Source organism: Trachemys scripta, chromosome 18 (genome assembly GCF_013100865.1).
Source record: "Trachemys scripta elegans isolate TJP31775 chromosome 18, CAS_Tse_1.0, whole genome shotgun sequence".
Classification (NCBI taxonomy): domain Eukaryota; kingdom Metazoa; phylum Chordata; order Testudines; family Emydidae; genus Trachemys; species Trachemys scripta.
In genome coordinates, this window is record NC_048315.1 from 16,963,678 (window position 1) to 16,991,663 (window position 27,986).

A 27,986-nucleotide genomic window follows, 5' to 3' on the forward strand; every position below is an offset into this window, starting at 1 on the left:
GATGGGGATAGTGCCCCGGGGGGGATCCCTGTAGGGGGGATGGGGAGTGTCCCCCCGGGGGGTGATGGGGATAGTGCCCCAGGAGGGGATCCCTGTAGGGGGGATGGGGATGAGGAGTGTCCCCCGGCGACGCTGCAGCGCCGGCCGGGCCCGCCTGTATAAAGGGGCAGCCAGGGCGCTGCCCAGCCTCAGCAGGCTCCAGGCGAGACGTAGGTTCCCGGCGCGCGCTGGGAGGGGCGAGGTCGGGTCTCACTCTCGCGAGAGTGCTCGGCCGAGGGGGCCTGTGTGGCGGCTCTCGCGAGAGGCGCAGGCGGCCGGACCCAACATGGCGGAAGGTAAGAGCGGGGGGGGCGGAAGCCCTGGGTGAGGGGTTGGGCTGGGGTTGCCGCCGCTTGCCCCGGGGCTGGCCCGTGCCCTGCTCGGTCCTGGCCGTTAAGTGGGGGGAGGAGGCGGCTTCTCCGGAGGGGGAGGGGGCGTCTCCTCCGCGGTGGGGCCCCGGGGGTGTCCCTGTCCCCTGTCAGCCCGGAGGGGCGAAGTCTCTCCTCAGCCCAGAGGTGGGGCTGCTTTTCCCAGCCGTGTCGGGGGGGCGCAAGCAGGTGTGTCCCCCTCCCGTGTCCCGGGGGGGGCATCTCGCCAGTCGAGAGAGAGGTGGGCTCCTTCCCCTGCTCTGCCTCTCAAGTGTGTGTGTGTGTGTGTGTGTGTGTGTGTGTGTGTGTGTGTGTGTGTTGGGGAGGGGAGTATACGTCTGGCTGGTGCCTTGCCGGCCCCTGCTCTGCATCCCAGCTCCTCCTTCCTGAGCGGGCAGATCGGGCTGTGCTGCTCTGTCCCTGAACCTGGTAGTGCGGGAGAGACTGACCCCTCCTGTGCCTTGGGGACAGTCACTTCATATCTAAAGTGAGGCGGCGTGGGAGGGAAGGGAAGGGATTAGGATTAGAAACCTCTCTGCTGTGTGTCTGCTTCACTGTTACATTGAGCTGTTATGGGGGTTAGGTTTCTTCTGTCTTATTTCCACTTGCTTGGTGTGTCAGGCAACTGAGGTGTGCCTCTCCCTAGTCAGTTCCTCTGAAACTTGGATGGTAACTATCCTTGCATGCCTTGTTTCTTTCCCTCCTCGAAGGAAGGAGAGAGTATAGGATAGTGTCAGTTCCCTGGTTTTCTTTTCCTCTTCCTCTGGAGGAAGTGATGGTGATACTGGCGTTAGCATTCATCTCTCCTTTCCTGAGTCAGGGTGTGCGATATCAACACTGTTGATTCTGGTTGGGAAGCCTTCCGCAGATGTAAGATTCAGATAATTTAAAGTGGTGGCTGCTGGCATCATACAGGTGAGATGTTGCTGTGACAGGCACCCAATTTCAAACTAACTGATGAATCATTTATATCAAAGTGTACAAAGAACAGAAGTATTTGTGGCACCTTGGAGACTAACAGATTTATTTGAGCATAAGCTTATGTGCGCTTGTTAGTTTTTAAGGTGCCACAAGTACTCCTGTTCTTTTTGTGGATACAGACTAACACGGCTGTTAATCTGAAACCTGTTAAAGTGTACAGTTATAACAAATTCAGTAAAATTTAGTGGTGCTCTCACTTATCAGGCCTTCTGTGGAAAGAGAAGTTTGATATGATCTTTTAGGGCCACAACACTCCACAGTTATATTGTTTTTATTGGAAGAAAATTAAATCTTGTAAGAGGCAGTAGAGTAGCCTCAAATTTAGCCCGTGTTAGGCTTTGCAATTTCTAACAACTCATGAATGTTAATTTTTTGCAAGCCTAGTTAAAAATTAAATCTCATTATTTTAGTATTTAAAGACACAAATGTGGTAGTTTTGGAATTTTATCTTTAATAAAATCCAGTTTGAGAGCACCTTTAAATAGTGTATCCTGAAACTTTTTATTAAAAAATAATTTAAAATATTTGTAAGGGTTTTATTGATCTTATGTTGGTATTTAGGGATTTGGCTGATGTTTTCATTCTGCATTCCTATACACAGGGAACTGACTCAATACAAAGCCCTGTTAAATGTAAATAGGGTTACCATATTTTGTGCCTCCAAATGGAGGACACTCCCCGGGGCCCCGGCCCCGCCCCAGCCCCGCCCACGCCCCCGCCCCAACTCCGCCCCCTCCCAAAGTCTCCGCCCCCTCCCCTGCTTCCCGCGAACATTTAATTCGCGGGAAGCCTGAAGCAGGTAAGGGGGGGGGAGGGAGGAGGCGCGGCCCAGGCTGGCCCCCCGGCGGCTCCAGCCTGGGTCACCTCGGGCCCTGGGGTGCCGGCCCCGACCGACCACCCCCCGCGACCCCGGCTCCGCGGGCCCGGCTCCCCGACCCCGGCTCCCGGCCCCGCGGGTCCGGCCCGGCCCGGCACCATGCCCCCGGCCCCGGACAAAGAGGCCCCGGCCGAGCCTCCCGATTTTCCCGGACATGCCTGGCTTTTGGGGATTTCCCCCCGGACGGGGATTTGAGCCCCCAAAAGCCGGACATGTCCGGGAAAATCCGGACGTATGGTAACCCTAATGTAAACAGGGAATAAAACTGAAAACTTAACCAAAATAATCTTATCAAAACTGAGGTTTGTGCTTTAGAAAAGTAAGCACAGTTTTCAGACAAATGTTGGTGTTTTAAAATTAAGTGTCTGTATTCCAGTTAATCCTGGGGAATGTCTATGGGCAGCTAAGACTTCCAATTTAGTGTTTGAATTAAATGCTAGGCAAGTGTATTTTTTTTGAAGCAATTGTTATTACACCAAGTGAACTTAATTGATTTGAGTGTGTCCAGCCTACCAACCCTCAATCTTTATTAGGCTTCCCCAGTTTCACCAGGAGGACTGCTGTTTGTAGAGTCAAGTGAAGTAGTTGTCAAAGATACAGTTCCTTAGTTTGTCAGCTGAGTGCTGCTATGATACCATGTCCCTAGTAGGCTCTGAAATGCCCCTTCTGTTCTTCAGTTTTTGGACCAGTAAGCCAGCTGTGCATTGCTGGCTGAGACTGCACTCACTAGCTTCCACTAGTAAGGAGAGAGCCACGCTCCTCAAAGAATTTTCCTGAATGAATGAATTCTCTTTAGCTTTGAGTCAAAAGCACAAAGCCAGTGATTTGCAATTGGATTGCAGTCAGTTCATAATAAGGTAAAGCAAGGACCATGGTGCAGGCTGGTGGTGGTGGGCCCTCTACAAGGCCAGATTAAGAGACTCACTTTGCCTCATTAGGGTACTGCTCTGTTGGAGTAGCACCTCCCACTTGATTGGTTGTCAATGGGTTTCTAGCACTGGAAGACTCAGCTGGCAAATTAAGGAGGCTTGTTGACTGAGGGGGCATCAGCTGGCACATAGTCACCTGAGCAGATGCTGATCAACACTTGTCCCTACAGGTTATTGGTAACTTCAGTTGATTGCATCCATGTGAAAGAGTATTTCAAGGTGCATTCCAGTACATTGAGACACTAATCCATGTCTCTAATGTAGACAAGACTTAGGCTCCCGGCCCGCGCTGGGAGGGGCAAGGTCGGGTCTCACTCTGGTGTGCTTCTGTGGCTGCTCTGTCAAAGAAATATGCTGTCCCCTTTGATAGGTAGGACCCAGCACCACCAGAGGGAGCTAGATGAATCCCAAGGATGTGCAATGCTATAGCTGCTGTTGGACTACCACGTGAGGGTGTGGGAAACCCTGGATAAAGAGGAGATGGGGATAGGAGGAAGGAGTACTGGGCAAAGGATGGTGGAGGGAACCCAGATGGCATTGCAAGTGAGAACAGGTCAGGGTCCCTGAAGGGGTGTTGCTTAGAGAGCTAAACTTTGGGGGAAGAGCTAACTGATACTCAGTTCAGTTTCAGGTCTATCAGCAATAGTAAGTTTCCTGATCCTACTCAGATGTACACAGATTCTTGTTTAGTTACAAATTTATCAGTGCCACCATCAGAAAGCATAGGAATAAGTCTAGCTTTCTGCAAGCATCTGAGATGCAACTCTAAGAAACCTGCCTTAGTAAGGCCTTCCATTCCATGAATGATGTAAATTGATCTATGATTAAGGGCACTTTTTCTCCTGCAAGCTGCAGAGTTACCAATGTCTCTGAAATCCAGGTTAGCAAATAGAAGCACTGGCAAAGCTTTGCTCCATAAGACAATACAAGGAGATCCAAGGTAGTGATATCACACTTAAGGGCAAGGGACACATTGTTTCTGTCCTTCTCTACGTCTACATGGTTGCTCTGTTCTCATGTGAAGATTGGCTCTCACAAAGAACTGGCCTTATCCAAGGGTAGGTCTACTCTTACCTCCGGGTCTGGCGGTAAGCAATCAATCTTCTGGGATCGATTTATCGCGTCTTGTCTAGATGCGATAAATCAATCCCGGATTGATCCCGGAAGTGCTCGCCGTCGATGCCGGTACTCCAGCTCGACGAGAGGAGTACACGGCATCGACGGGGGAGCCTGCCTGCTGCGTCTGGACCTGCGGTAAGTTTGAACTAGGGTACTTCGAATTCAGCTATGTTATTAACGTAGCTGAATTTGCGTACCTTAGTTTGAAGTGGGGGGGGTTAGTGTGGACCAGGCCAAGACTTCTTGTACTTCCTGTGACTTAAACAGCTTTATCTGTCATGAAAGGTATTGATATTTAGGTTACCATGAATTTTGGAAAATGAGTCAGTTTCTTGTGTTACAGTGCCATGTGCTCTGTGCTTGCTTGTCTCCATGGTCTTTAATAATGGCTTCTGCTGATTCAAGGATTGGGATACAAAAACAGGGTGGCTTGTGTTCCATACTTCGAAAATATTTTTATTCAACCAAGATACAATCTTGTTTCTGAAATCAAATTATAGCTTACTTTTGTAAGGCTACTGTGACTTTTCTGGAAAATTAAACTGCTTGCTTGTCAGCTACAGTCATTTCTGCTAGACAAGCCCAAACTTTTTCTCTTCCCCTAACAGCCATGCTCAGGAGTGAATTTCTTGGTCCCACTTGCTTCTCACAAGGAATTACTCATATGGCTGATACCAACTAGGTCCTTCCCCCTCAGTTCAGCTCTGTTGCTCTAAGCTGTTCTTACTGTAGTAGTAACAGCTATTCATTCCTTAAACTTCAGTTTTGATAGTGTAATTTGAAGTTCTTGTACTGAAAATTTTCCTTTAATTTCTGGCTTCATGCTTAAATACTAGTGTGCTCTGTATCTGGCATACTTAGAAGGACATGATCAACTCAGAGCTGGCTGAAACATCAAGTTTTTTACACTTTTTTTTTTTCTCAAAACCAAAGAGTAATAGAAATTTTCCTGACTTCATGCATTCCAGGTGGAAGCTTTCTAAACAAGTTTTCCCTGCCATGTCTACAGCCTGAACATTGAACCATTCAGAATCTGAAAGTGAAACTTGCTTAAATTTTCATTATCCAAACACCAGACTCTGAGTAGTCTGAGAATCATAATATCCTTTGTTACATCTCAATGAAAGGGCTAGAAATGCACACAGTATCAACATTAGTATTAAAATGTTCATATAACCCTAGTTAATGTTTTCTATAGGTCCTTACATGTATATATGCAACTCAGTAGTACTCTTCTTGCTTTCTTATTGTGACTTTGACTGTCCTGCTTCTGCAGAATGGGTACTAAACATAAATTGTATAAAAGTGTGTTCCACAATTATCCTGGAAATCATATGCAGGAGAATCTTCATGCTAATGTGTAGCTGTAATGAGATTAATGTACATAGTTGACACTGTACAACTTTGAATGCTACTATGTGCTCTCTGAGAAATTACTAGTGAAATAACTATGCTGAAAATTGGTAATCTCACCATGGACCAAAGTAGTATTTTTCTGACACACTTTTGTGAAGTTTATATTAGTTTCTAGATTGCCGTTATTACTAGTGGCTGGATATTCAGGACTTCATCTTCATATTAAAAATAGCTGTGTATGACTCCATACAACTCACAAGGTTAATACTGTATATGCCTGCAGATGTGCGGTAGCTGACGTTTACAAACGTGTAGAGTGCACACACCCATGAATGCCTGATAAGAAGTGAATGCCTAGCTTTTGCTGTGCAGATCTTCTGCTGAATTTGTAGCAAACAATGGGAAATAGTGGTCTTTCAAGGCTTGACTAATTCTTTGTCCCTGGTGAGTGAGGAAATATAAACTGTTTTATGAGAATGTAAGGTTTCAGTTTTAAAAACAAACCCTCTTTTAGGGTGTGAAAATAACTAACCAGTGTAAGCCACAGGTAGAGTGGTCTGCCAAGCAGAGGGAGACTAGGAAGATTCTGGTCAGTTTCAGGTTTTATTCAGAATCCTGTGGACAATAGTGACAGGAGCAAGCCTACTAATTTCATGCTGCTACAGATTGGGTAATGCTCTGAGCTACATGAAAATACCAATTAAATTATTCAAAGGGGAGGCGGATTGGGAGTGTGTGTTGGGGGAGGAGGAGATAGAGGAAGTAGCAAATGTTGTGCTTTCCCCTCTCTTGGTGATGGTCAGGGAAATCCTGGGATTTCTCTTCCCCCATCCCTCCTAGTCTCCTGACTGCAGAGGGCTTTTGTGTGTGGAGGGGGCGGGGGGGGGAGAATAGAAGATACAAAAAGATAGCAGCAGCTAGAGGGAGGTGGAGTGCAATGACACTTATGACCACCAACCAGAAATCAATATAAAAGATGAAGACCCTCAGGTATGGTTCAAGGCCAACACTGTAGTAAATAGTATCTTTCTTGGCAAGGGGGCAGGTTTTTAACAAACATGTGGCCCTTAAACCTAATAAAGGGCAATCTCCATCCTTAAGTCTCTAACTTGGGCTAGCAGTCTCGGATAGACTTCTTTCAAAAGCTGCCAGTAGTAGTTCTTGTTATGGCCATCTCTTCTTAGATTGAGCTTGGATAAGTATTCAATACATCTTTGAGGTTGATTTTAAGAGATTCAGGTAGGAGAGAATAAGGATGAAATTTTGATTATTGTATTTAGAAGTCTTCACCTGTTGTAAACATACCATACTAGTTGGAGGTGGTTTGGTTTTGACATGAGGCTGTGTTTGTAGGTAATAGTAGCAACTTAATGCTTAAGCACTCTTCCTCAAAATGGTTCTGCAAACAGCTATTAGTCAGTTTGAGACATGCTTGTCAATAAGTGTTTCAATTTACAGGTGATGAATTTGAGGTAAATAGAATAAATGACTTTCCCAAGGCCTGAGAAATCTGTCCAACAGGATGTAAAGAGGTTCCTGGCTTCTGTCAGTCTTTGCCCTTTATAAAAGTTTGGGCCATGCTTGAAAAATAAAAGGGCTGTTAACTGTGTGTGCTGTTTTTGAAACTTACCTCATGGTGAGAGGGGGGTTATAAATAGAATATGTGCTATGAGGTGTCAAATATTTGGATAACTCTTGTTTTACTCTTGACTTTCAATATTTCAGGTTTAATCTTTTCTTGCTCCTAATGTGACTACTGCAGATATCATAATGTCAATTCTTATTTTTCTTAACTGACCTAAAATGATTGATATACATTGCTTCCTACCTAATTCTGAATTCTGCTGTCTTGCGCTTTAAGTAATCAATGTCTCTTGTTGCCTGTGGATGTGTCAGTGTCAATAAATTCCAAAGCCGGAAGGGACCCCTGTGATCATCTGGTCTGATCTCCTCTATAACATAGGCCATAGAAATTACCCAAAATAATTCCTAGTGCAGATCTTTTAGAAAACCATTCAATCTTGATTTAAAAATCGTCTGATGGAGACTCCACCATGACCGTTAGTACACTATGTTGTTCCAATGGCTAATTACAGTGTAAAAAAGTATTCCTTTGTTTTCCAATCTGAATTTGTCAAACTTCAACTTCCAGCCATTGGATCGTGTTATCTTTCTCTGCTAGACTGAAGACTATGTTATTAAATGAGTAGCTATTTATAGACTAATAGTCACCCCTTAACCTTCTCTTTATTAGGCTCCAGGAGCCCAGTCCATTTAGCTTATCACTCTAGGGCATGTTTTCTAATCCGTGAATCGTTCTCATGGCTCCCCTGTAAACCAACCTCCTTCTCTTATCAACACCCTTCTTGAGTGTGGACATGGTATTCCGGCAGCGGTTGCCATGCCAAATACAGAGGGAAAATAACCTCTACTGCTACAAGAGTCCCTTGTTTACTGTCCAAGGATTCCATTAGCCCTTTTGGCTGCAGTGTCACACCAGAAGGTCATGTTCAGCTGACTATCCGCCATGCCCCCAAGATCTTTTTCAGAGTCGCTGCTTTCCAGGATTAAAGTCCCTTATCCTAGAAGTATGGCCTACGTTCTTTGTCCCTAGATGTATACACTTCATGGTTAGCCATATTCAAAATGCATATTGGTGGTTTGTGCCCAGATTACCAAGTGATTCAGATTGCTCTGGATCAGAGATCTGTTATCTTTGCTATTTACTACTCCTCATTTTTTGTCCTCTGCAACTTTATCAGCGATTCTTTTTTTTCTCCAGATCATTAATAAAAGCTTTAAATAGTGTAGGACCAAGAACTGATGATTGCAGGACCCCCACTAGAAACACCTGTTTGATTCCCCATTTATAATTACATTTTGAGATCTATCCATTCGCCAACTTTTAATCTATGTAATGTGTGCCATGTTAATTTTATCTTTTTAGTTTTTAACCAGTATCATGCAGTACCAAGTCAAATGCCTTACAGAAGTCTGTATTACAGTAACACTATTACCATTATCAGCCAAACTTCTAATATCAAAAAAAGATATGAAGTTGGTAATCCTTTTTAAATTGTCACATCAGCTTTATTCTAGTCTTCTGGAACTCCCCAGTGTTCCAAGACTTATTGAAAATCAACATTAACTGTTCATGAGCTCCTCAACTTGTTCACCAGTTTTAAGATCGAACTATCTGGACCTGCTGATTTAAAAATGTCTGACTTCAGTAGCTGCTGTTTCGATTCCACTAGTATCTCAGGAGGATGCTAAAGTGTTATCCGTTTTTCCCCCTCCCCCGAAATACAGAACAGAAATACTATTGAACACTTCTGCCTTTTGTGAATTATTGATAATTCTACTATTTCCATCTAGTAACAGACAGAGTATGTTTCTGGTAAAACATAAACTGCTTACTTATGAATTACGTACAGAGGTGGTCCAAAAAAGGCTGGAAGCTTGTTCTTAATGATGCATCCTTGAGGATGTAAGTATAGGTTGCAGCCTTCTGAAAGACCTTAATGCATTCCAGTTCAATCTACTTCAACAAAACAAAGGAAGATCCACAGAAGTTAACTAATGAAGTAAAACAGCTAACCTAGCTAAGTACAGCAACACAGGTAACTGCTGCCTGTGTTGTGAAATGGGCTTTCCTTGTTAAAGACTAAAACAATTTATGATCCTCTTTAAAGAAAGATACGGCTTGTTACGTAGCAGACGCTTAAACGTGTACTGTACTTGGTAAAACCAGTGATAGTGCAGACTAAGGTTTTTATCTTTCTCGGCTTTTCCTAGTTCTAATGGCATAGCTAAACTTGGCAGTGCCCCCAATGAGCCTGTGCTGTAGTTTGAATTTTAATGTTACTCTTCATGGCAAAGCATTGATGTAAACAATTGCCTTATTGGATGAAAGGTTATGTCCTGTTTAAAGAACTCTTAAAGCAGCATTCGTTAAAATGTCCCTTGGCCAAGACTGAATGTTGGCATGATCTCTAAATGTTGCATTCTATCTGCAGTCAAACTAGAGTGGGGGATGACTTGTCCTAAGGGCCCTGCCTTGCAGGAATCTCAAGTACTCAGCTGAGTTCCCATTTGTCTAGGTATAAATACTACATAATAGAATTCAGTTCTGTTGATCACTGCTTCTAGTGATAACTCAGGTATTGATGAAACAGTATTTCCAAAACTCACTTCCTCTTGATGCTAATTGTCCCCTTGTACTGATCAATGGACCCTTGGTTGTAAGGGGCAGAGTAAAAGTGAATTCTTGTTGTCTTCTAAGCTGAAAACATTTGGCACCACTGAGTGTGACTCACCCTCTTCTAAAGAATATTAAAGCTTGTAGAAGTACTACCTAAATCCATTGATAACAGTTTCTTTGGCATTTATGCAATGGAAAATATACTGTATATCATCGAAAGATGGAGTGTTATGCATGTACCTTATTTGGAAAGTTGTTGTCTTATTGGTCTGGATTATAGTAGAAGGATCAAAATACTTGATCCTTACATCAAAAGTCAATACAGATTCTTAACTAAAATGAGAGCTGCCCAAATTGATCCTGAAAACTATTTCATATCATGTACAGATGCTGTAGCCTTTAGCTGGTCAATGGCATGGAGACTTCAGATAGTGATGAAAAACTTTGTTTAGCCTAGGATGCTATGATTCATGCTGACCTTTACAAGACAGCCTTGATTCATAGATTATAGGACTGGAAGGGACCTCGAGAGGTCATCGAGTCCAGTCCCCTGCCCGCATGGCAGGACCAAATACTGCCTAGACCATCCCTAATAGACATTTATCTAACCTACTCTTAAATATCTCCAGAGACGGAGATTCCACAACCTCCCTAGGCAATTTGTTCCAGTGTTTAACCACCCTGACAGTTAGGAACTTTTTCCTAACGTCCAACCTAGACCTCCCTTGCTGCAGTTTAAACCCATTGTTTCTGGTTCTATCCTTAGAGGCTAAGGTGAACAAGTTCTCTCCCTCCTCCTTATGACACCCTTTTAGATACCTGAAAACTGCTATCCTGTCCCCTCTCAGTCTTCTCTTTTCCAAACTAAACAAACCCAGTTCTTTCAGCCTTCCTTCATAGGTCATGTTCTCAAGACCTTTAATCATTCTTGTTGCTCTTCTCTGGACCCTTTCCAATTTCTCCACATCTTTTTTTTAAAATGCGGCGCCCAGAACTGGACACAATACTCCAGCTGAGGCCTAACCAGAGCAGAGTAGAGCGGAAGAATGACTTCTCGTGTCTTGCTCACAACACACCTGTTAATGCATCCCAGAATCATGTTTGCTTTTTTTGCAACAGCATCACACTGTTGACTCATATTTAGCTTGTGGTCCACTATAACCCCTAGATCCCTTTCTGCCGTACTCCTTCCTAGACAGTCTCTTCCCATTCTGTATGTGTGAAACTGATTGTTCCTTCCTAAGTGGAGCACTTTGCATTTGTCTTTGTTAAACTTCATCCTGTTTAACTCCGACCATTTCTCCAATTTGTCCAGATCATTTTGAATTATGACCCTGTCCTCCAAAGTAGTTGCAATCCCTCCCAGTTTGGTATCATCCGCAAACTTAATAAGCGTACTTTCTATGCCAATATCTAAGTCGTTGATGAAGATATTGAACAGAGCCGTGGGATACCAGGGATCGTGTTGTGTGTACAGCCCCTAGCACAGTGGGGTCCTGGTCCATGATTAAGGCACTTAAGTCCTACAGTAACAAAAATAATACCAAATGTATGTTTGGTAGGAATCTTTGGTCTGCTAGATAGATGGTTCTATATATTGATGCTTTTAAAAAAAAAAAAAAAAAAAAAAAAAAAAAAGTTGTGCATTTCTCTGTGGGTGATAGCTTAGTTGTGCATTGGCATTGCACAAAATCAACTTTCAAAACTAAGCGTACATCCTTGCTAAGGCAAATAGAGCTGTAAAACTTTCGGATAGGCTGATAGGCACTGTCTTACCCCAGAGTGACAGGGCAATGGAAATTGAAGACTTTTTTTTTTTTTTTTTTTTTTTTCTTGGAATAGCTCATGATGCGCTTTCTAGAACAAAGCTGTCACTGTAAACAGCTGCACCTCGTCATGTTAAAATCAAATCCAAGTAGAGCAAACAGTCTTGTATTATCCTCTTTAGTATAAGGGTCAGGGTAGCTCTTGAGTTCTTTCCATGCATTCTATTAGGAGGCTTCTGCTTTCCATGTAAGATATCGGCATATTAGAAGAGAAAATGGCATTCTGGAAATTTCTCCAAGAATACTGATATAAAATTTGTCTAGTGCAGTGGGTCTCAAACTTTTTTACTGGCGACCCATTTCACATCACAAGCCCCTGAGTGCTTCCCTCCCCTCCCCCCCCCCAAATTAAACAGACTTTTAAATATATTTAACACCATTATAAATGCTGGAGGCAAGCAGGGTTTGGGGTGGAAGTTAACAGCTCGCAACCCCCCCATGTAATGACCTCATGACCCCCTGAAGAGTCCCAATCCCCAGTTTGAGAACCCCTGGTCTAGTAATTGGAGTTGGGTTCTGTTTCCAGAGTTACCAAATTCATGCTTGCTGTGTGACTTTGGGCAAGTCACTTATCTCTATTTACCCAACTGTACAGAACATTAAGTCTTGCATCTCTTCTAGGTTTAAGTCACTTGAGACTATTTCATGGAAGGTGCTCTATTGTCTCTCTTAAATGCATGGTAGGGCTCTTTAGACTTGAAGAAAAAAAATTAAGTCTGCCTTTAGATAAACTTTCACATGGCAAGTGAGAGAAAATAATGTAAGTCTTTGGCTCACAAGGTGGAGGTAAGGTTGAAAAGAGAAGAGCATCTATGATGCAGGAAAGCAGAATATTCAAGTTATTTCAGTGGTGACCTCCCTTTCCACCTCCAAGATACAAGCTAGTGTGTTCGAAGGAAACTTCCTGAAGTTGGCCCAGGTTCATTAACAAGTGACCCACCTGTCTTTTCATTCATAAAAAGTAATGTTATCTTTAGCACAAGGATCATGGGGACCATTCAAGCCATGGTACTCTTGTTAAAAGCTATTTACATATTTGTGCAAAAATGTCTGTCTACATATTTGTCCATGCAAACTACTCTGAATGAAATGCTTTTGCAGCATCTTAAACTATAATTGGAGAAAACCTGAGTCATCTAATCTTCCCCTGCCAGTATGGGATGGATTGTGTCATTAGTTTTTTTTATATATTTGGTATATAATGTCTTTGCTAGTGCTTTGTCCAGATATGGAAGATGCATAGTGGTCTTCTTAATTCCAGAAATAGCATACACTGTATAAAATCCCATTAAAACAAAAATGGCCTTAGCTAGAAACTTTCTGGATATAAGCTCTTTCACAATCTAACAATGTTTTGCACTGGCTGGGAGATAGGACTTCTGTTAAGTTTAATATAATAGTGGCCAGGCCAGGCAGGGATCAAAATTTTGGCCTTCTGTTTCTAGTCATTAGGTGATGGTAACACTGGAGAAGTTTTAAAGTGGGATATATGTATCCTTTAGTGACTTATGATTTTGTGCAATACTCCCTGAACATGATTGATTGTGGGATCCTGGAGAGAGGTACTGTTGAGCCTTTTAGTCAGCTATCCTGGTGAGTGCAGTAGAAACATCTAGATCTTTGGCTTTAGGGGTGGGAGACAAGGGGAAGGTTTGAACCACCAATCCAAAGTACGGGAGAAGTGACCGAACTGAGCTTGTACTAATCCCAGTGCTCCACAGAGCATCAAATTTTCAAAAATTCCAAATGTCTGCTTTTGCTTTGTCTGTAAAAGACATGGATTTTTTTTTTTTTTGAAGCATGTTAATCTTTGAGGATTTGTCGAATTAGTGTTTAAATTACTTATCAGTTTGAAAAGTGTTCCCGTTAAGCTGGTATAACACTGTAGGCGTTCACTCTAAGGGACAGGGTGTGACCGGTAAACTTTCATTTGTGTGGCTGGTCAAATAGATAATGCTAGTGAGCAAATTAAGGGGTCTAGATTTGCTGAAATATAAGTAGTAAATTGGGGGAGGGGATATCCACAGAATTGCCAAGAAGCATATCACGGCTTGTTCAGCCTTTCAACTGAATTGCATATTCGTCTGTTTTGCAGAGGAGGTGGCCAAGTTAGAGAAGCACTTAATGCTTCTCCGCCAGGAGTATGTAAAGCTGCAGAAGAAGCTAGCTGATACAGAGAGGAGATGTACTCTGTTGGCTGCCCAGTCTAACAAAGAGAATGCCAGTGACTCGTTCATCAGCCGACTTCTCACCATTGTAGCTGAGCTTTACGAGCAGGAGCAATATAGGTAAGAAGTGCATCTTGGGAATAGAAGCAATATTGAGGAAACTAGAACTCTCTTCCTCACCAGCTATTTCCGATTCTGAGCTCTAAGGGGGAGGGACTGTCCTTCATTGTGTATTTGGTTAAAATCAAGTATAGTATCAGCCTGTCTGATGAATCTAATCAATCAGTTCTCTTCAAACATGGTATGCCTCAGGATAACTTAACGGGAAACTTACTGTGTGAAGTCTGATGCTGGTGTCTTATTTTGTTCAGATAACACCTGCTTATTTTTACAAAATAGGGTTCTTAAAACCAACCATCTCTTGAGGCTTTTCTACATGGTGTAGCAATGCAAAAGGAGTGTGATTTGTAAAGCGCCCTAATGTGGTGTGCTCTAACTCCCCACCCCCACCGACCTTGCTGGTGTCCTCTGGCTGTCTCTAAATGGTACCTAATCTGACTATTAATGTGAACCTTTTTTGAGGGGGCCAGCAGGATTTGCATGGGGCAATTGGAGCGCTTTACAAATCACATCCCTTTAGTGCGCTTTGCTGGCACTTTGTAGACAGTCCTTTATCTGACACTTGGATGATCCTGAAAGAGCATTCCTTGTTCACTATTTGTATTGGCAACATAGTGTAGAGCTAGACTTTTGTACTATTTCTGAAGTTATTGGAAATGAAACACAGCTTGGAGAATAAAACTGTATGCCTTATTCCCTCTTTCAGGCTTTTTTTTTTTTTTTTTTTTTCTTGGAACACCTCTTGTTCGTTTTTTGCATTTGTCATATTTCATGTGGAAATTGACTTCCAGGGAATATTTATTCCATGGATAAAATAAGGCAATGGGAACGTTTCTCTGCTACTTATTTAGGATAATGCAGTGATCATACAGATTTTAAAGTTTTTAAGGACCTGTGCAAGAGCTCAAGTCCTTCTGAATAGGAGTAACCAGGTCTTAAAGTGGAAGACCCTAGGTTTGGGTGAAATATGCTAATACATTAAAAAAAAAAAAAGCATTATCTTCTATTAATCTGAGTAGAAGTCTGTCACTTCCTAAAAGGAGAGGACCAGAAAAGGTTCTATATTTCATCTTTTTCTAGTGTGCAGGAAATCTGATTCTAAGCTGACTGTTCTGGCCATCCAGGTAATAAAATCTAGGACAGTGGTATGTGCCACTTCTAAGAAAAGATTGCATTAAATCTGTACTGGCAAATGTAAAGTGCAGTATGGAAAATGGATTATGGAGTATGTGTTAAGGCCAGCTCTTAATAGTCTAACACTGTGCACTGAAAACTTTGAGCCAGGTAATTTTGACTTTATCAAGTAAGCAGTTGATTGTCTTAAAAACAAAACACTACCACCTCTGCAAAAATGCACACAAGTGTCAGGAAAAAATCAATCTGTTTGGGGAACTAGTATAATAAATACTACTTTGCAAATTTGATTTTAAAATTTTTTTAACTTGTATCTTGCCATGTACAAATTTAATCAAGTGATAGCCAAAAGAGTTTGTATGAAAGCATTGATACACAAAAAAGAATCATAACCTAGATCTGCTCTGCTTTGAGTGTTGAGGGTTTCATAGCTGCTCCCCTCCCTTCCCCCCCCCCCCTTTTTTTTTTTTTTTTTTTTTTTTTTTTTAGGAATAGGGTAGTGGTCCAAATGTTAGACCCAAAAAGAAATGATTTCTTTTGGAAATAAGCATTTAAGTTCCCAAGGAAGGCTTTGTTAGGTTTGGGGTGGGGTGGGGAGTAGTGATGGTGAAGGTTAATTAAAGTATTGCTTTTGTTAGCAAGAACAAATGGATGAAAAATCCATGTTCAAGAACATAACACCTTAGCTATATGTTAGATGGTGAATGATCAGTCTGTGTACTGTTTCTGAATAAAAAGAATGCTCTGACTAAAAACGATCCGTATGGGATCAGTGTTCCCTGACAGCGGCTGTACTGGAAATGGGGTATTTCTGGGTTTTTGCTTTCATACAGGTTAACTGCTCTATCAAATGTGCTTTGTTTATAGTCCTTTCAGTAATCTTTCCTGAAAGCCCGTGTGGCTGACTGCAACATAGTATTCTCTGGGCTGAATCTTGGGTCTCTACACTCCCCATCTCGTCAATTATTCATTTTGGTCTGTGCTGTATGAACTGCGTACTAGATATAGATATAGATTTTTTTTTTTTAAATGAATGTTAGTCACAGGGCTTAGCTTGTATTTTTTTTGTGGCAATGACAGTTGGGTTACTCTTAAAAATATCTTAACTAGTTGAAAGAATGAACCTAGCGTTTTGCATTAATATATTAATGCAAGAGGCTTCTACCGAATAGTAAACAATTCAGCCTAAATTTAGCTGCTTTAAATGTTTTTACCTTGTAGATATTTGTGATAGATGCAGAGTCCATAAGTGCCTAAGCACAGGGGGTTATGTTTGTATATATGTGTGCTTTTTTTTCTTTCTATCAGTGATCTGAAGATAAAGGTTGGGGACAAGCACATCAGAGCTCACAAATTTGTGTTGGCAGCCCGCAGTGAGACTTGGAGTCTAGCCAACCTAGTGTCAACTGAGGAACTGGATCTGTCAGGTTAGTTGCTGCTTGTCGGTGTATGATGCTTTGAATGTCTTTGGAACAACTAATGAAAGGGCCCTTTGGGAAAAGGTTACATCTCATCATTCAGAATACTACTCTGACTACAGAGAGTTTTCCATTAATTATGGAGCTTGGACTGTTTCTGTAACATGGTAACAGGCTTGCAAATTTAATGTTAGTCTAAATCCATAATCCACCCTCTCCATTTTAATGATATGGAAGTTAAGTGTGGTGTGGTTCACTCGCTTCCTTAATAGGGAATTAAACATAGTGTAATAAGCAAAGCTGTGTGAAAGAGCCAGATTACTCCTTGCTTTAAGTGTTCTATGAATCTAGCCTGCTTGATATCTTTGAGAAAATGTGCCCTGGCACATCCTCTTTAGAGACCTGTGGTCAAATAGCTTATTCAGGTTGCAAAAACAGCACCTACTGCTGAACCCAAATGGCTTGTGAATTTTTCTCTGAGAAGCACTCTCTACTTCTGGTAAAAAGGAATAATCACAAATTGCCATTCACAATAACATTTCTGAGTTTAAAGCAGGATCTAGCAGGCTTTTCATTTCATGTGCTCGTACAGTGATGGGTACTATTTATCACTCTGAGAAAGTGGACATTGAAAACTTCCTCCTCTGTTTGCTCTGCTATCTGGAGAACTAATATTGATCAAGTAAGTTTTTTAGTTGTTTCATCATAACACTAGAAACGTGTTTGACTGCCTCTTCATGCTGCTCAGTGACAGCGTTGCATGAAAGCACTCTTCAACACTAGTACAATCAATGCGAGTCTTGGAATTGCCAACTGACACAAGCTTTCTTAAATGTAGCTTTTTCATGATGAAAAGTGCTCCATATTCAATGCTGGGCTGAGTAAGTAGTATTCTTAACTTCTAGCTTACTAACTAGATGAAAATGTTGATTAAACTCTGTAGAGAACTGAAACTTAAGGGAAGGTTGGACAGTGTCCATTTCAAAAAGTGCAGGAGTTGATGTGGCTAGAATGATATCACATCTATTGAACTAGTCTTACTTGGTAAAGATAGTATCTTGGTTCAGGGATTGTACATCGTTCCTCTGTTCTGTTGCCATGGTGATCCCTGCTGGCTAGTTAAAAAAGTTTGTGCACCTCTTAACAAGATGACTTGGCCTCAACCTGACTTTAGTGGAAGAAAAGATCTTCTCCTTTGAGCAAGAGCAGCTTGCAGATGGAAAGGGATGGAAAATTTAAAGTATGGCCCGTCAGTCTGCAAGACTAAACTTCCGGCACTGCTATCAAAGCCTTTGATTAATCATGAATCCTAGAAACAAGCCACACTTCGGGAAGAAGCAAGCCATAGCAAATCTTCTTTGCAGAAGCTTCACTTCAGAAAAGTTCCCACACCTTCCTGCCATCCAAACAGCCCAAGAAGTAGGTCAGAAGACATTACATAAACTGCTCTTCATGCCAGTTACTGTACCTCTGGTTGTGATAACCTTAGTGCTAGCATTACAAAGCTCCTGATGTGAAGTGTTAGGATAACCTGCATTAACACTTGATTGGGAAATCCTGAATTTAGTCACTGAGAGATGAAGGAATAGCCGTTTTATATCCTCATTTCAAGACTTGTACCATACAAATACTGAATATCCAGTTATCGTAAACATTTAAGTTGGGACTGTAGTAAAAGGAAGCTATTTCCCTCTGGACAAAGTAATCTTTATTAAAATTGTCTTGTCAATTGTACATGGTCATGATGCTCATTAGGACTATTTCACCTGAAGCTGGGTCACCTAGTGTATCTGTTAGTCTTTGAGAGTGAGACACAGACAGACATGCACCCAACTGTTAGATTTGAGACTAGTTTCACATGCACATTCCATTTCTGAGCATATTGGCTGTTTCATAAAAGCCTCCTGTAATTGACTAAATAGTACAGTTCCATAGTCCATATGGTAAAATATCTGTAAAACATTGTTTCTAAATATTGTTTAGGTTTCCCTCCTTTTGGGAAAGGAGACACTAAATGACAGTGGCCAAACTGAAGAGCTGTATAAAACTCGCTCTCTAGCTGCTTGCCGCGTTACAGCTTTATTGGTCCAAGGATGTTAGAGACAAAGTAGGTGAAGTAATACCTTTTCATGGACTAGTTTCTGTTGATGAGAGAGAAGCTTAGAGCGTACACAGAGCTCTGTGTAAGCTCAGAAGCTGGTCCATGAAAAGATATTACCTCATCCACCTTGTGTCTTTAGCTACTTTAAAGTAGCTTGGCCTGTTCTGCTTGAGATGTTTACCTTCCTGTGCTGGCACAGGGTGCTGTTGCTTAGGGAGTCCTGTACCAGGTGGTATCTGGAAGAATAGTTAATGCCTGGCCTGTAACTACTATTTGAGTCTACAGGATACATCTAGTTAAAACATCCTAACAGTGTATAGAAACGAAGTATCGGGGATTCCCCTGCTTATGTCCAACAAACCTGATTTTAAAACATTTGCTTATTCAACAGAGAAGTACTTGAAGTCTTTTTTTATTTATTTATTTATTTTTTTTTTTAAAGCAACTCAGTTGATGGAATATTACTAATAGTATCTTTATTTTATTGCTCCAATTATGAGGGTATGCATGTTGCTACTCATCAAGCTCTTGTGTACACCTGTATTAATGTCTTGTTATCAGGAGCAAGTTTAAACCTAGTTTGGACAGCTCCACATTAAACTCTTTAGAATAGGTAGCAATTTGCAGAGTTAGAAGAATTGATACCTCTGTCCTCTTGTGACAATGGGTTTCACTGGAGTATAGGACCTGTAAGAGTCCTGCAGACTTAAGAAATGTAAATCAAATGTCTTCTGCTAATCTAACCATTTGAAGTTAGGCAAGATATTTTAAGTTTTCTCAATCACCTTTCCTATGGAAGGATCCCAAACAGCATTGCAAACTAGATACAAGAAAAGTTGGAGCCACCCTTGGGTGGTAATAAGCAGCTATTAATAGCATGCAGCAACACTATAGCACAGTATAGGGCAGGAAGAGTAACTTATACAAGTGAAATTGGCAGAAAGTAATTTTCCATGTTGGAATTTGACTAGGACGTCAGGGCTAATATCCCCTTTTAGAGAAGAGCTGTTGGCTCTTGTGTGCAGTGAGGTCAACCACTGTCTTAATATGGTAACTTCCAGCAAGAGTGTCACACAACATTGAGTTGGATCAGTACTAAGGAAGGAAGTGTGCCACCTTCTGACTTGCAAGAACACTGCTTACAGCACCATGGGTTTTCTTCGGTCATCATCAATCATCCAGTGATCCATTCCCTGTCGCTTAGTCCCAGCTTCTGTCACCTTAACAGTCAAATATGACTGACAGAGATCTGGAGGATGTTGTACTAGTGAGTGCAAATAACGCGTTTAAAAATTTTTCTACAGTGGAAAAATATTTCATTGCATTCTTTTGCTAGGAGTTACAGTACAAGCATAAGTGTGAGACATTAACCTACAGGAAACATCTGAACTGGTTCAAACCGGTTCAAAGTAGTTGTTTGGCTACTGAACCATCATTTTAGGTTAGTGTTTGAACTGGAACCAAACTGCAGAGATAAGAAATATTGATGATTCCAACCAGAATCGAATCAGATTTAACCATTTGACTCCTTCATTCCAACTACAGTTTTCTTTGTTTTAGTACACTTGGTGTCATTCTTAGGAGAACAGTAAGTTGCACAAAGATCTTATGGTGTTAATGTGAAGTCCTCCACTTATCCAGTATGTACGGGGGGGAGGGGTAGCTCTGGTTTGAGCATTGGTCTGCTAAACCGAGGGTTGTGAGTTCAGCCCTTAAGGGGGCCACTTAAGGATCTGGGGCAAAATCTGTACTTGGTCCTGCTAGTGAAGGCCGGGGGGCTGGACTCCATGACCTTTCAGGGTCCCTTCCAGTTCTGAGATAGGTATATCTCCATATATTACATTACACTATTTTGTGCTGGGCCATAAAGCCCAGTCTTCCAAACTACACATTTTGGGGGGTGGGAGCTAACTGGGTTTTGGTATATTTAGTGTGAATTTCAGGCACTGTATGTTCATCTTAACAGTGGGTAATGGACAGCAAGGTCCGGAAGGAGCATCCCCCATGTAACTGTTGACCTGCCTTTTCCCTGCTTAGTTGGAGGTCTAAGAGAGATGTCTATTCTTTTAGAAACACTTGATTTGGTTGGCAAAATTACAGCTATTTCAATTGAACTGCAAATATTTGAGACTTAAGTAGCTTGGTTTTTCACCTTTTCACTTTTTTCACCAGATGCTGATCCTGAGGTGACTATGGCAATGCTGCGTTGGATCTACACAGATGAGCTAGAACTGAGAGAAGATGATGTATTCTTGACAGAACTGATGAAATTAGCTAATCGGTTTCAACTACAACTCCTCAGGGAAAGGCAAGTTGCAGTGACTATATTCAAGCTTCTAGAATGTTGTGACTGGGCTCTAATTAGCCGGGCTCTTGGAAATCTGCTATTTGTGCTAATGTAAATAGCTGTTAGGTTGCATCCTATTGTTAGCAGATATTAACTCATGGGTTTGAGTTGAAGATGGAAGATACTATTTAAACTTTTTTAATTTGATTTTTAATTCTAGAACAAGAATTTCAGCTGCTCATAAGCAGAAAAATCAAGCTTTGTCCTTGCACTGTTGCACAAGCCACTCCCTTGTGTAGTTCACTCTTTAATCCTGTATATCCCCCAACTCACCAATTATTCATAAACCCATGCCCCGATGTGACAGGACTAGAAAACCCGAGTGAGTGGTACCTTTGAGTTAGTTTCCTTTCCTGAAATCTTTTTCTATAACAAAGCAAATCTGTTATAGTATTGACAAGAAATGACTTTTGAATTACTAGAAATAAAAGCTTCACTCTTCAGCTTTTTCCCCTCACTGTTCAGTGACTGGTTAAAATGAAAATGCAACCTTATCTATAGTAGCAATATATCTTGAACATATTGGCTATTTTAAATGCCAAATTTTGGCCATCCTCTTAATTTATAAATCGCTTCAGATTTTTAAAACTAAAACTAATATTGCTAAATGACGTGCTTGGGGAGGATGGAGAGTAAGAGGGAGGCAGGGCAAAATGATCACAGGGATTAATGTTGTTCCTCACCCACTCTTCCAAAGGGGAGAGATGAAATGACTCTAAAGGTCAGTAAATAAAGCATCCTCTTATTCTGGGCTTCTGTCAGTTATTGCTCAAATGGCCTCTCAATTTCTTCCTCTTTTTTTTACCTGCCAGCAGTTGTTGGCAGCATTAAGTAGGGCTCTTAGCATAGTGTGAACACTTTCCTGGAAAACAGATCAGTCTCAATCCACAGGAACAAACTTCCCTGATCTAACTCCCAAGTCATATATCTTGTCAGTTCACAAACTGCTGTTTGTACCTAGTGATCTTCCATTGCCTTTGGCCCAGTTACTGAGGGGTGCCTTAAGTCTAGCACTTAACCTCATTTTGGCACTTTTTTCTTCATTATGCCTAACAATGTCTAATTTTGGCTTGTAATCCTTTATTGTAGATTTCTTTTTCCTAGTACTAAAAAATCCAGTATTCTACAATTATTATCCAGTGTCTTACTACAGCCTTTAGCAGAAATGCAGGTACTTTCCGGTGTCTTCTACTGTACTTCTCCATTTTGCTAGTTAAGCTTCCAGTAATTGATGGGAGGCAATGGTATAATTATACAAGTATGCTGATAACCATTAGTGGTGTGTCCAAAATAACTAGATCCCTTGACCATACGAAAGCTACTTTCAGTCTCCTTGACTTGTACAACATGCTGTTTTGTAAGTTTGTAGGCTTAGCAAAAATGAATGTTCTCATACACCCAAAGAGTGTGACAGGAATGATTGCTCCCCAAGGATGAAAGTCTTCACTTTCCTGTCTTCCACACATCTGCATTTTAGAGTACTTTTTACAGTGTTCGTTCATTCTTAAGCATGAAAGCTGGACCAGCTCCACTGAGTGTCAAACTTGGTGATAAGTTTCAGAGTGTTAATCTGTATCGGCAAAAAGAATGAGTACTTGTGGCACCTTAGAAACTAACAAATTTATTTGAGGGTTTTAGCCCACAAAAACTTGGTGATGTGAGACTGTTGCAACTATTGTCCTTACAGGAGCAAATGTATTTCAGCCTACTTCAGTGGGAAGATTAGGGTGTCTTCCCTTACGTTGGAGGGAACTTTTTAATGTGCCGCTCTCTCCAGAGTGGTGTGACATACACTATTACAGGAGTCTTTAGGTTGGTCAGTTTTATAAAGCCATTTCTGTTGAAGCTTTTCTAAGGAGTCAGTTGTATAAATAATAAGCACTTGTATAGTACTGGTGAACATGACATTGCTTCACCACTGTTAGCATTCAGATGTTTCTGTAATTGAATGACCAGCTTTCATTGGAAATGGGAATCTGACCTTTCTTTCCTAAAAACTGATCCAAACTCCATTTCTTCATTCTGGCAGGTGTGAAAAAGGAGTCATGTCACTAGTAAACGTCAGGAACTGCATTCGTTTCTATCAGACTGCGGAGGAGCTAAATGCTAGCACTTTATTGAACTACTGTGCTGAAATAATAGCTAGTCACTGGGTAAGTACTGTAATATAAGGGGCATGGGAAAGAGTAGCCTGCAGGCTGAAACTTTGAAAAGATTTAAACTTTAGATTTAGTGTTGGATTGTATTGAAACATAGCACTTTCAAACTTCAAAATCCCATTAAATGCTAGTATTGTGTGTTAATGGATCTAAACCCATGCTGTTTTAAGAATTGCTTTTCTGTCCCAGAAGAAAGTGCCTGTTCCATCACATCCAGTGTCTTCCTGGAACAGGCATACCTTGTGAGGGAGAAGGGGAAGAGAGGAGATGGGACCTTCTTCGTGTCTGTTTTTCAACCCAACCTCTCCCCTGAAAGCTTGCCCACTTGTAGAAAGCAACCCAAACCATTCTTTGAATTTTTCATCTTCCTGTGTCTGTTTCCTTCTAGGATCAAAGTACCAAAACACTGAAACTGATTTAGTAGAAATGCAAATATGGCAAGAAGTTAGCTACTGAATCTTGCTGGAAAGCCATTTCAGTTTTCAGCCAAGTTTAATGGGTTCCACTAGTTCAGACAGCTATCAGTATAGCTAATTTTTGAACAGTCTGAAGTTTGTCCATCACTGGACTGTGGACAATTTGGGATTCTTGCCTTTACACAAACAAATTTCCCCTCTTAAAATTGCCATCAGAAGTAGTAGCTAAACCATGAAAAGCTACGTACTTAGCTTCCAATTCCTTTTCCAGCACAGGAGTAATAGGAAATCTTGCATTTTTGATATTAAAAACTTTTTTCTCTCCAAGGGGAGATTATGAAAGTTTGTCTAACCAAGTGATAAAGGATTGTTCATAACGAAGTCTGTCTCTTCTCTAACAGCAGGCTCCTATGTTAGGGATTTATAAGACTTACACTGAAGGTTACTGTAACTTCTGGAAATCAGATTTATTGGGATTTTATCTTCTGTCCAAAAATACCATCAATGGTGACTGTATTTTTGGCAGAGGCTCATCTTCACTACCTTAGATGCTGAAGGCTTTTGTATTTAACCACGTAGTGCAGCTGTTGGCAGCATTTATGGGCTAGAAACAGTAAAGAGGAACTCTTGATACCCTACTGTCATCTGAACTTCTGGGTGGCACTTCATTCATCCTAGAACACACCAGACAGCTCACTATTACTTTCCAAAAGTGAACTGTTCACCTCTGCTTTCAAGTAAATAGACTTGCTCATAAATCCTGAGGACAGGATCCAAACCTCTCTGTGAAAACCATCCTTCTTCATTGGCCAAATGGACTTGTCTAGAATAGTCCCAGTTACTAGAAAGACCCTTCTGGTATTCCAGTATTTAGATTTCGGGGAATACACTTTCTCCAAATATTAAATAAATATTGCTCCTTTTCTGTATCTTCTTTAAAACACTCCTTGCTTCTACAATTGTGGGAGTTGATGGGAAGTGTCAAGTATCAAACTGTGCTATACTAGATAGGAGTGCAAAGACTGTTTTAAGCAGACCAACTTTTTGGAGGAAGGTCTCAAGTAACAACTGTGGAACTCTTACCAGTTCAATCTGTAATATCTTTGTCCTTTTTTATTATGTCCCCTTTATCTCTCCTCAGGAAGAGGATGTAAAAATGCATTTTTGGGGTGCCTCGTGTAAATATGGAAATTTAAGCAACTTCCATTAGAACTAAAAGTTGAAATTTCAGAGTAGGTAGATGTAAAATGAGAATATTCACAACTATCTCTTCCCAGACTTACTGAAAGACTTGTTGGATTACCACTGGGTGGCAGAAATCTGCTAGGACAGTTCCTGTGGGCTCTTTGTACATGTCACACAGCTCTCCAAAGCAGAGCCAAATGGAGCCTTTGAATCCGTTATCTTCAGTGTTCCATACTGCAACGTTACTTCACTGAAGAGCAAACAACCAAAACTCCATTTAATATGAACAAAAAGTACAAGTATCAATATGGAAACAAGCCAATTTCACTTTGATTTCTTCTTGTTACTCACAGGATGACTTGCGGAAAGAAGACTTCAGCAGTATGAGTGCTCAGCTGTTGTATAAAATGTTCAAATCCAAGACTGAATATCCTTTGCATAAAGCTATTAAAGTGGAGAGAGAAGATGTTGTTTTCCTGTATCTTATTGAAATGGATTCACAGGTATGATGAGCTTTACTGTATCTGTCTGAAATGGAGTGAACTAGACACATTTTTCTTTACTTTGATGCTGGGCACTTTAACAGTCAATTTGACTTATTCAGGCTGACAAATGTAGGGCTGAAGAGTGACATACTGTGAAGGAAATCCTAGAAGTTAAAGAAAAAACATATATTGAGACTTTGTTTAGAAAGCACATAATGTTTAGCTACCTATCTCAAAAGGTACTGAATTCACTAGTTAATGTTTGCAAAGTGCTGTATAAAAATACCATGTATTAATAGGAATGAGGATGGAGTATGGCTTGTCTGGTATGATGATTCAAGCTACAGTTGTTGAAATTACATCCATGGATAAAACCAGTATAAATCCAGTACCTTTAATATCCTTTACACAGTAATATAAATTGTATTTTTCTTGCCATTAGGAATATGGTGCTAATGTCACCTTTTTTTAGTTAATATGGTTAAATGCTCAGTTCCTTTCTATTGTATATTTGCCACTTTCTTTGAAACAACTACATCTGAAGAAATAACATACTGCTAAGTCTCTCTTTTGAAGTCACAAAAAACATTAGTTTCCTTATCTGATTCAGATTCAATATAAACATATGACTTGAGAGCTGTTGAGAATCTATTTCAGTATCTCCACTTACACAGCTCTGACAGTAGAGAATCCCTGATGGATAGATTCTGCCTTCTCATAAACATTGAAGACCAAATTTCCCAACTAATTAATTGTTTCATAACAAACTTCAGGATCAGCTTTCCAATTAGAGAGAACTTGCTCTTGGATGTACTTGCTCTTTAATTCAGTCTCAAGATATAGTCCCTTTGTTTACTCTGTGTATGTAAGACAAGTCTCTAAAGAGATTTAATTAGCTATAGTACTAGCATTGAAACTTTTCTTTAACAGTAGGTCATAGTTAACCAATATGTAACTTAAAGTTGCATATTGGTTGAGTGCTCCCTTGCATATATTTAATGTCAGCCCTCTAAATTGTGGTTGTGTTGGTTTTGTAGCTGCCTGGGAAGCTCAATGAACTGGATCACAATGGAGACCTTGCTTTAGATTTAGCCCTCTCTCGAAGATTGGAAAGTATTGCAACAACATTAGTCAATTACAAAGCTGATGTGGATATGGTGGACAACAAAGGCTGGAGTCTGTTACACAAAGCCATCCAAAGAGGTAAGGATATTGAATACAAAAGTTACCATTACAGTATAGGATAACTTGCTTTTGCAACTTTCATCCAGTAGGAAGTATATCCTAATTGAGACTGGTTTTATGCATCTCTTCATACCTTCTGCCAATGACTCAATTTTAGTTTCAAAAATTGCTTCACAAAAGGAGACTGTTGAAGCCCCAGGTTTAGGTTTATATAAATGTATTCACATGAATAGAAATGACTGCGTTAAGCTTCATGAAAAGGATTCTCTTTGGAAGTAAACGCTAGCTTGCTGGGTTGGCAACTGAAATGAATCTGCTAGTTCTCTCATAGGAACTGTCAGTGTTGTCCTAGTTCAAGGTGAATAAAATTGGGGGGAGAGGGGAGAATTCAGAACATGGATGTTTGAATCCTAGTTCCATTTAATGGAGGAGTGATACTCCGTGCCTAATAAGTCGTTTAGACTGGCTAAAACCTCAGTAGCTCATACAGATGTCTAGGAGAGGGTGAGCAGAGAGAATTTCTCTTCCCTCTTTTCCCTTCAGGGTTGCAAGGAGTGTAGTAGCTATTTGTACAGTAGTGAGTTAGTTAATAGGGAGAGTAGTTTCTCACCCTTCCTGCGGACAGTAGTCCTCCCTATCAGGTGGTTGGAGGAGGACCCTAGTCTTTCATGACAGTCAATAGTAGGTAGATGTCTGTGTAGGTGATTGACTTTTTTTTTCTCCAAGTTCAAGTGGGCAATAAAACCTCATTGGTACTTAAGTCAATTACTGCACTTGGAAACTCTTGAGCTGCTATCAACACAAGAGAAGGAAAGCGGATACATGTGAGGATTCACAGAACCCAATAGGAAATAGTTGCCATGGCAGTAATGCTCAGGAGGCTTAAGAACGGAGAAACACTTTCTTGGCTTACATCTTTCCCTGACCAGAGAGGGCTGCATGAGTCTCTGGTATAAACCCTAGTGGCCTCATTGTATGTTACGTAGTCTTTTGTTGTAGGCATTTATTTCTTTGCTCTGACCGGCTGCAGTAGAACGCTGCTGTTGCTGCTTGCATGCACACATGGTGAACAATAAATCAATGCTTCTCACAGGGACGTTTCTCAATATTCATACAAACAGCTTATTTACATTTGAAGTAGTTTAGGAGCTCAAACTTCCTTCATTAGCCTTAGGTTAATTGCAGGTAGTCACACTAACTCTACCAGTAAAGTACAGGATGGGGGGCGGGCATGATCCTAGGAAATACTAAGCATGCAAGTGCAAGGGAGCTGATTACACTCAACTCCCACTGCCAAGGCTAAGCCTTCTAGGAACTGGCTTTATCTGTGTGAAGGTTGCATTTAATAAAACCATGGAAACCTTGCAGAAGGGCAACCCTCAAGGGCTTCACCACTGTCAAACATCTTAATTTAGCCTTTAAACATGATTACTTCAGTTATAGTTTCTTGTCAATTAATTTGAAATTGATCTTTCAAAGTCTTTCAGATAACTACATCCTGGTACTTGAAGATGCAATCAAGTAGTTTACTGTTTGACAGCTCCATTGTATTCTGGGGGAACAGACTGTAGA

At 41.0% G+C, this 27,986-nt stretch overlaps 1 protein-coding gene across 1 annotated transcript in view; it reads left to right on the top strand.

Moving 5' to 3' along the window:
- The first annotated feature begins 297 nt into the window (after window positions 1-297).
- The window catches only part of ANKFY1 (ankyrin repeat and FYVE domain containing 1), a 53,373-nt gene continuing 25,684 nt past the window's right edge, over window positions 298-27,986 (top strand). Inside the window, exons 1-7 of the mRNA XM_034752214.1 lie at window positions 298-335; window positions 13,792-13,984; window positions 16,427-16,545; window positions 20,810-20,945; window positions 23,014-23,137; window positions 25,098-25,247; window positions 26,267-26,432. Of these exons, the coding sequence (XP_034608105.1) occupies window positions 326-335; window positions 13,792-13,984; window positions 16,427-16,545; window positions 20,810-20,945; window positions 23,014-23,137; window positions 25,098-25,247; window positions 26,267-26,432 (898 nt within the window). The 5' untranslated portion in view covers window positions 298-325. The remainder of the gene's footprint in view (window positions 336-13,791; window positions 13,985-16,426; window positions 16,546-20,809; window positions 20,946-23,013; window positions 23,138-25,097; window positions 25,248-26,266; window positions 26,433-27,986) is intronic.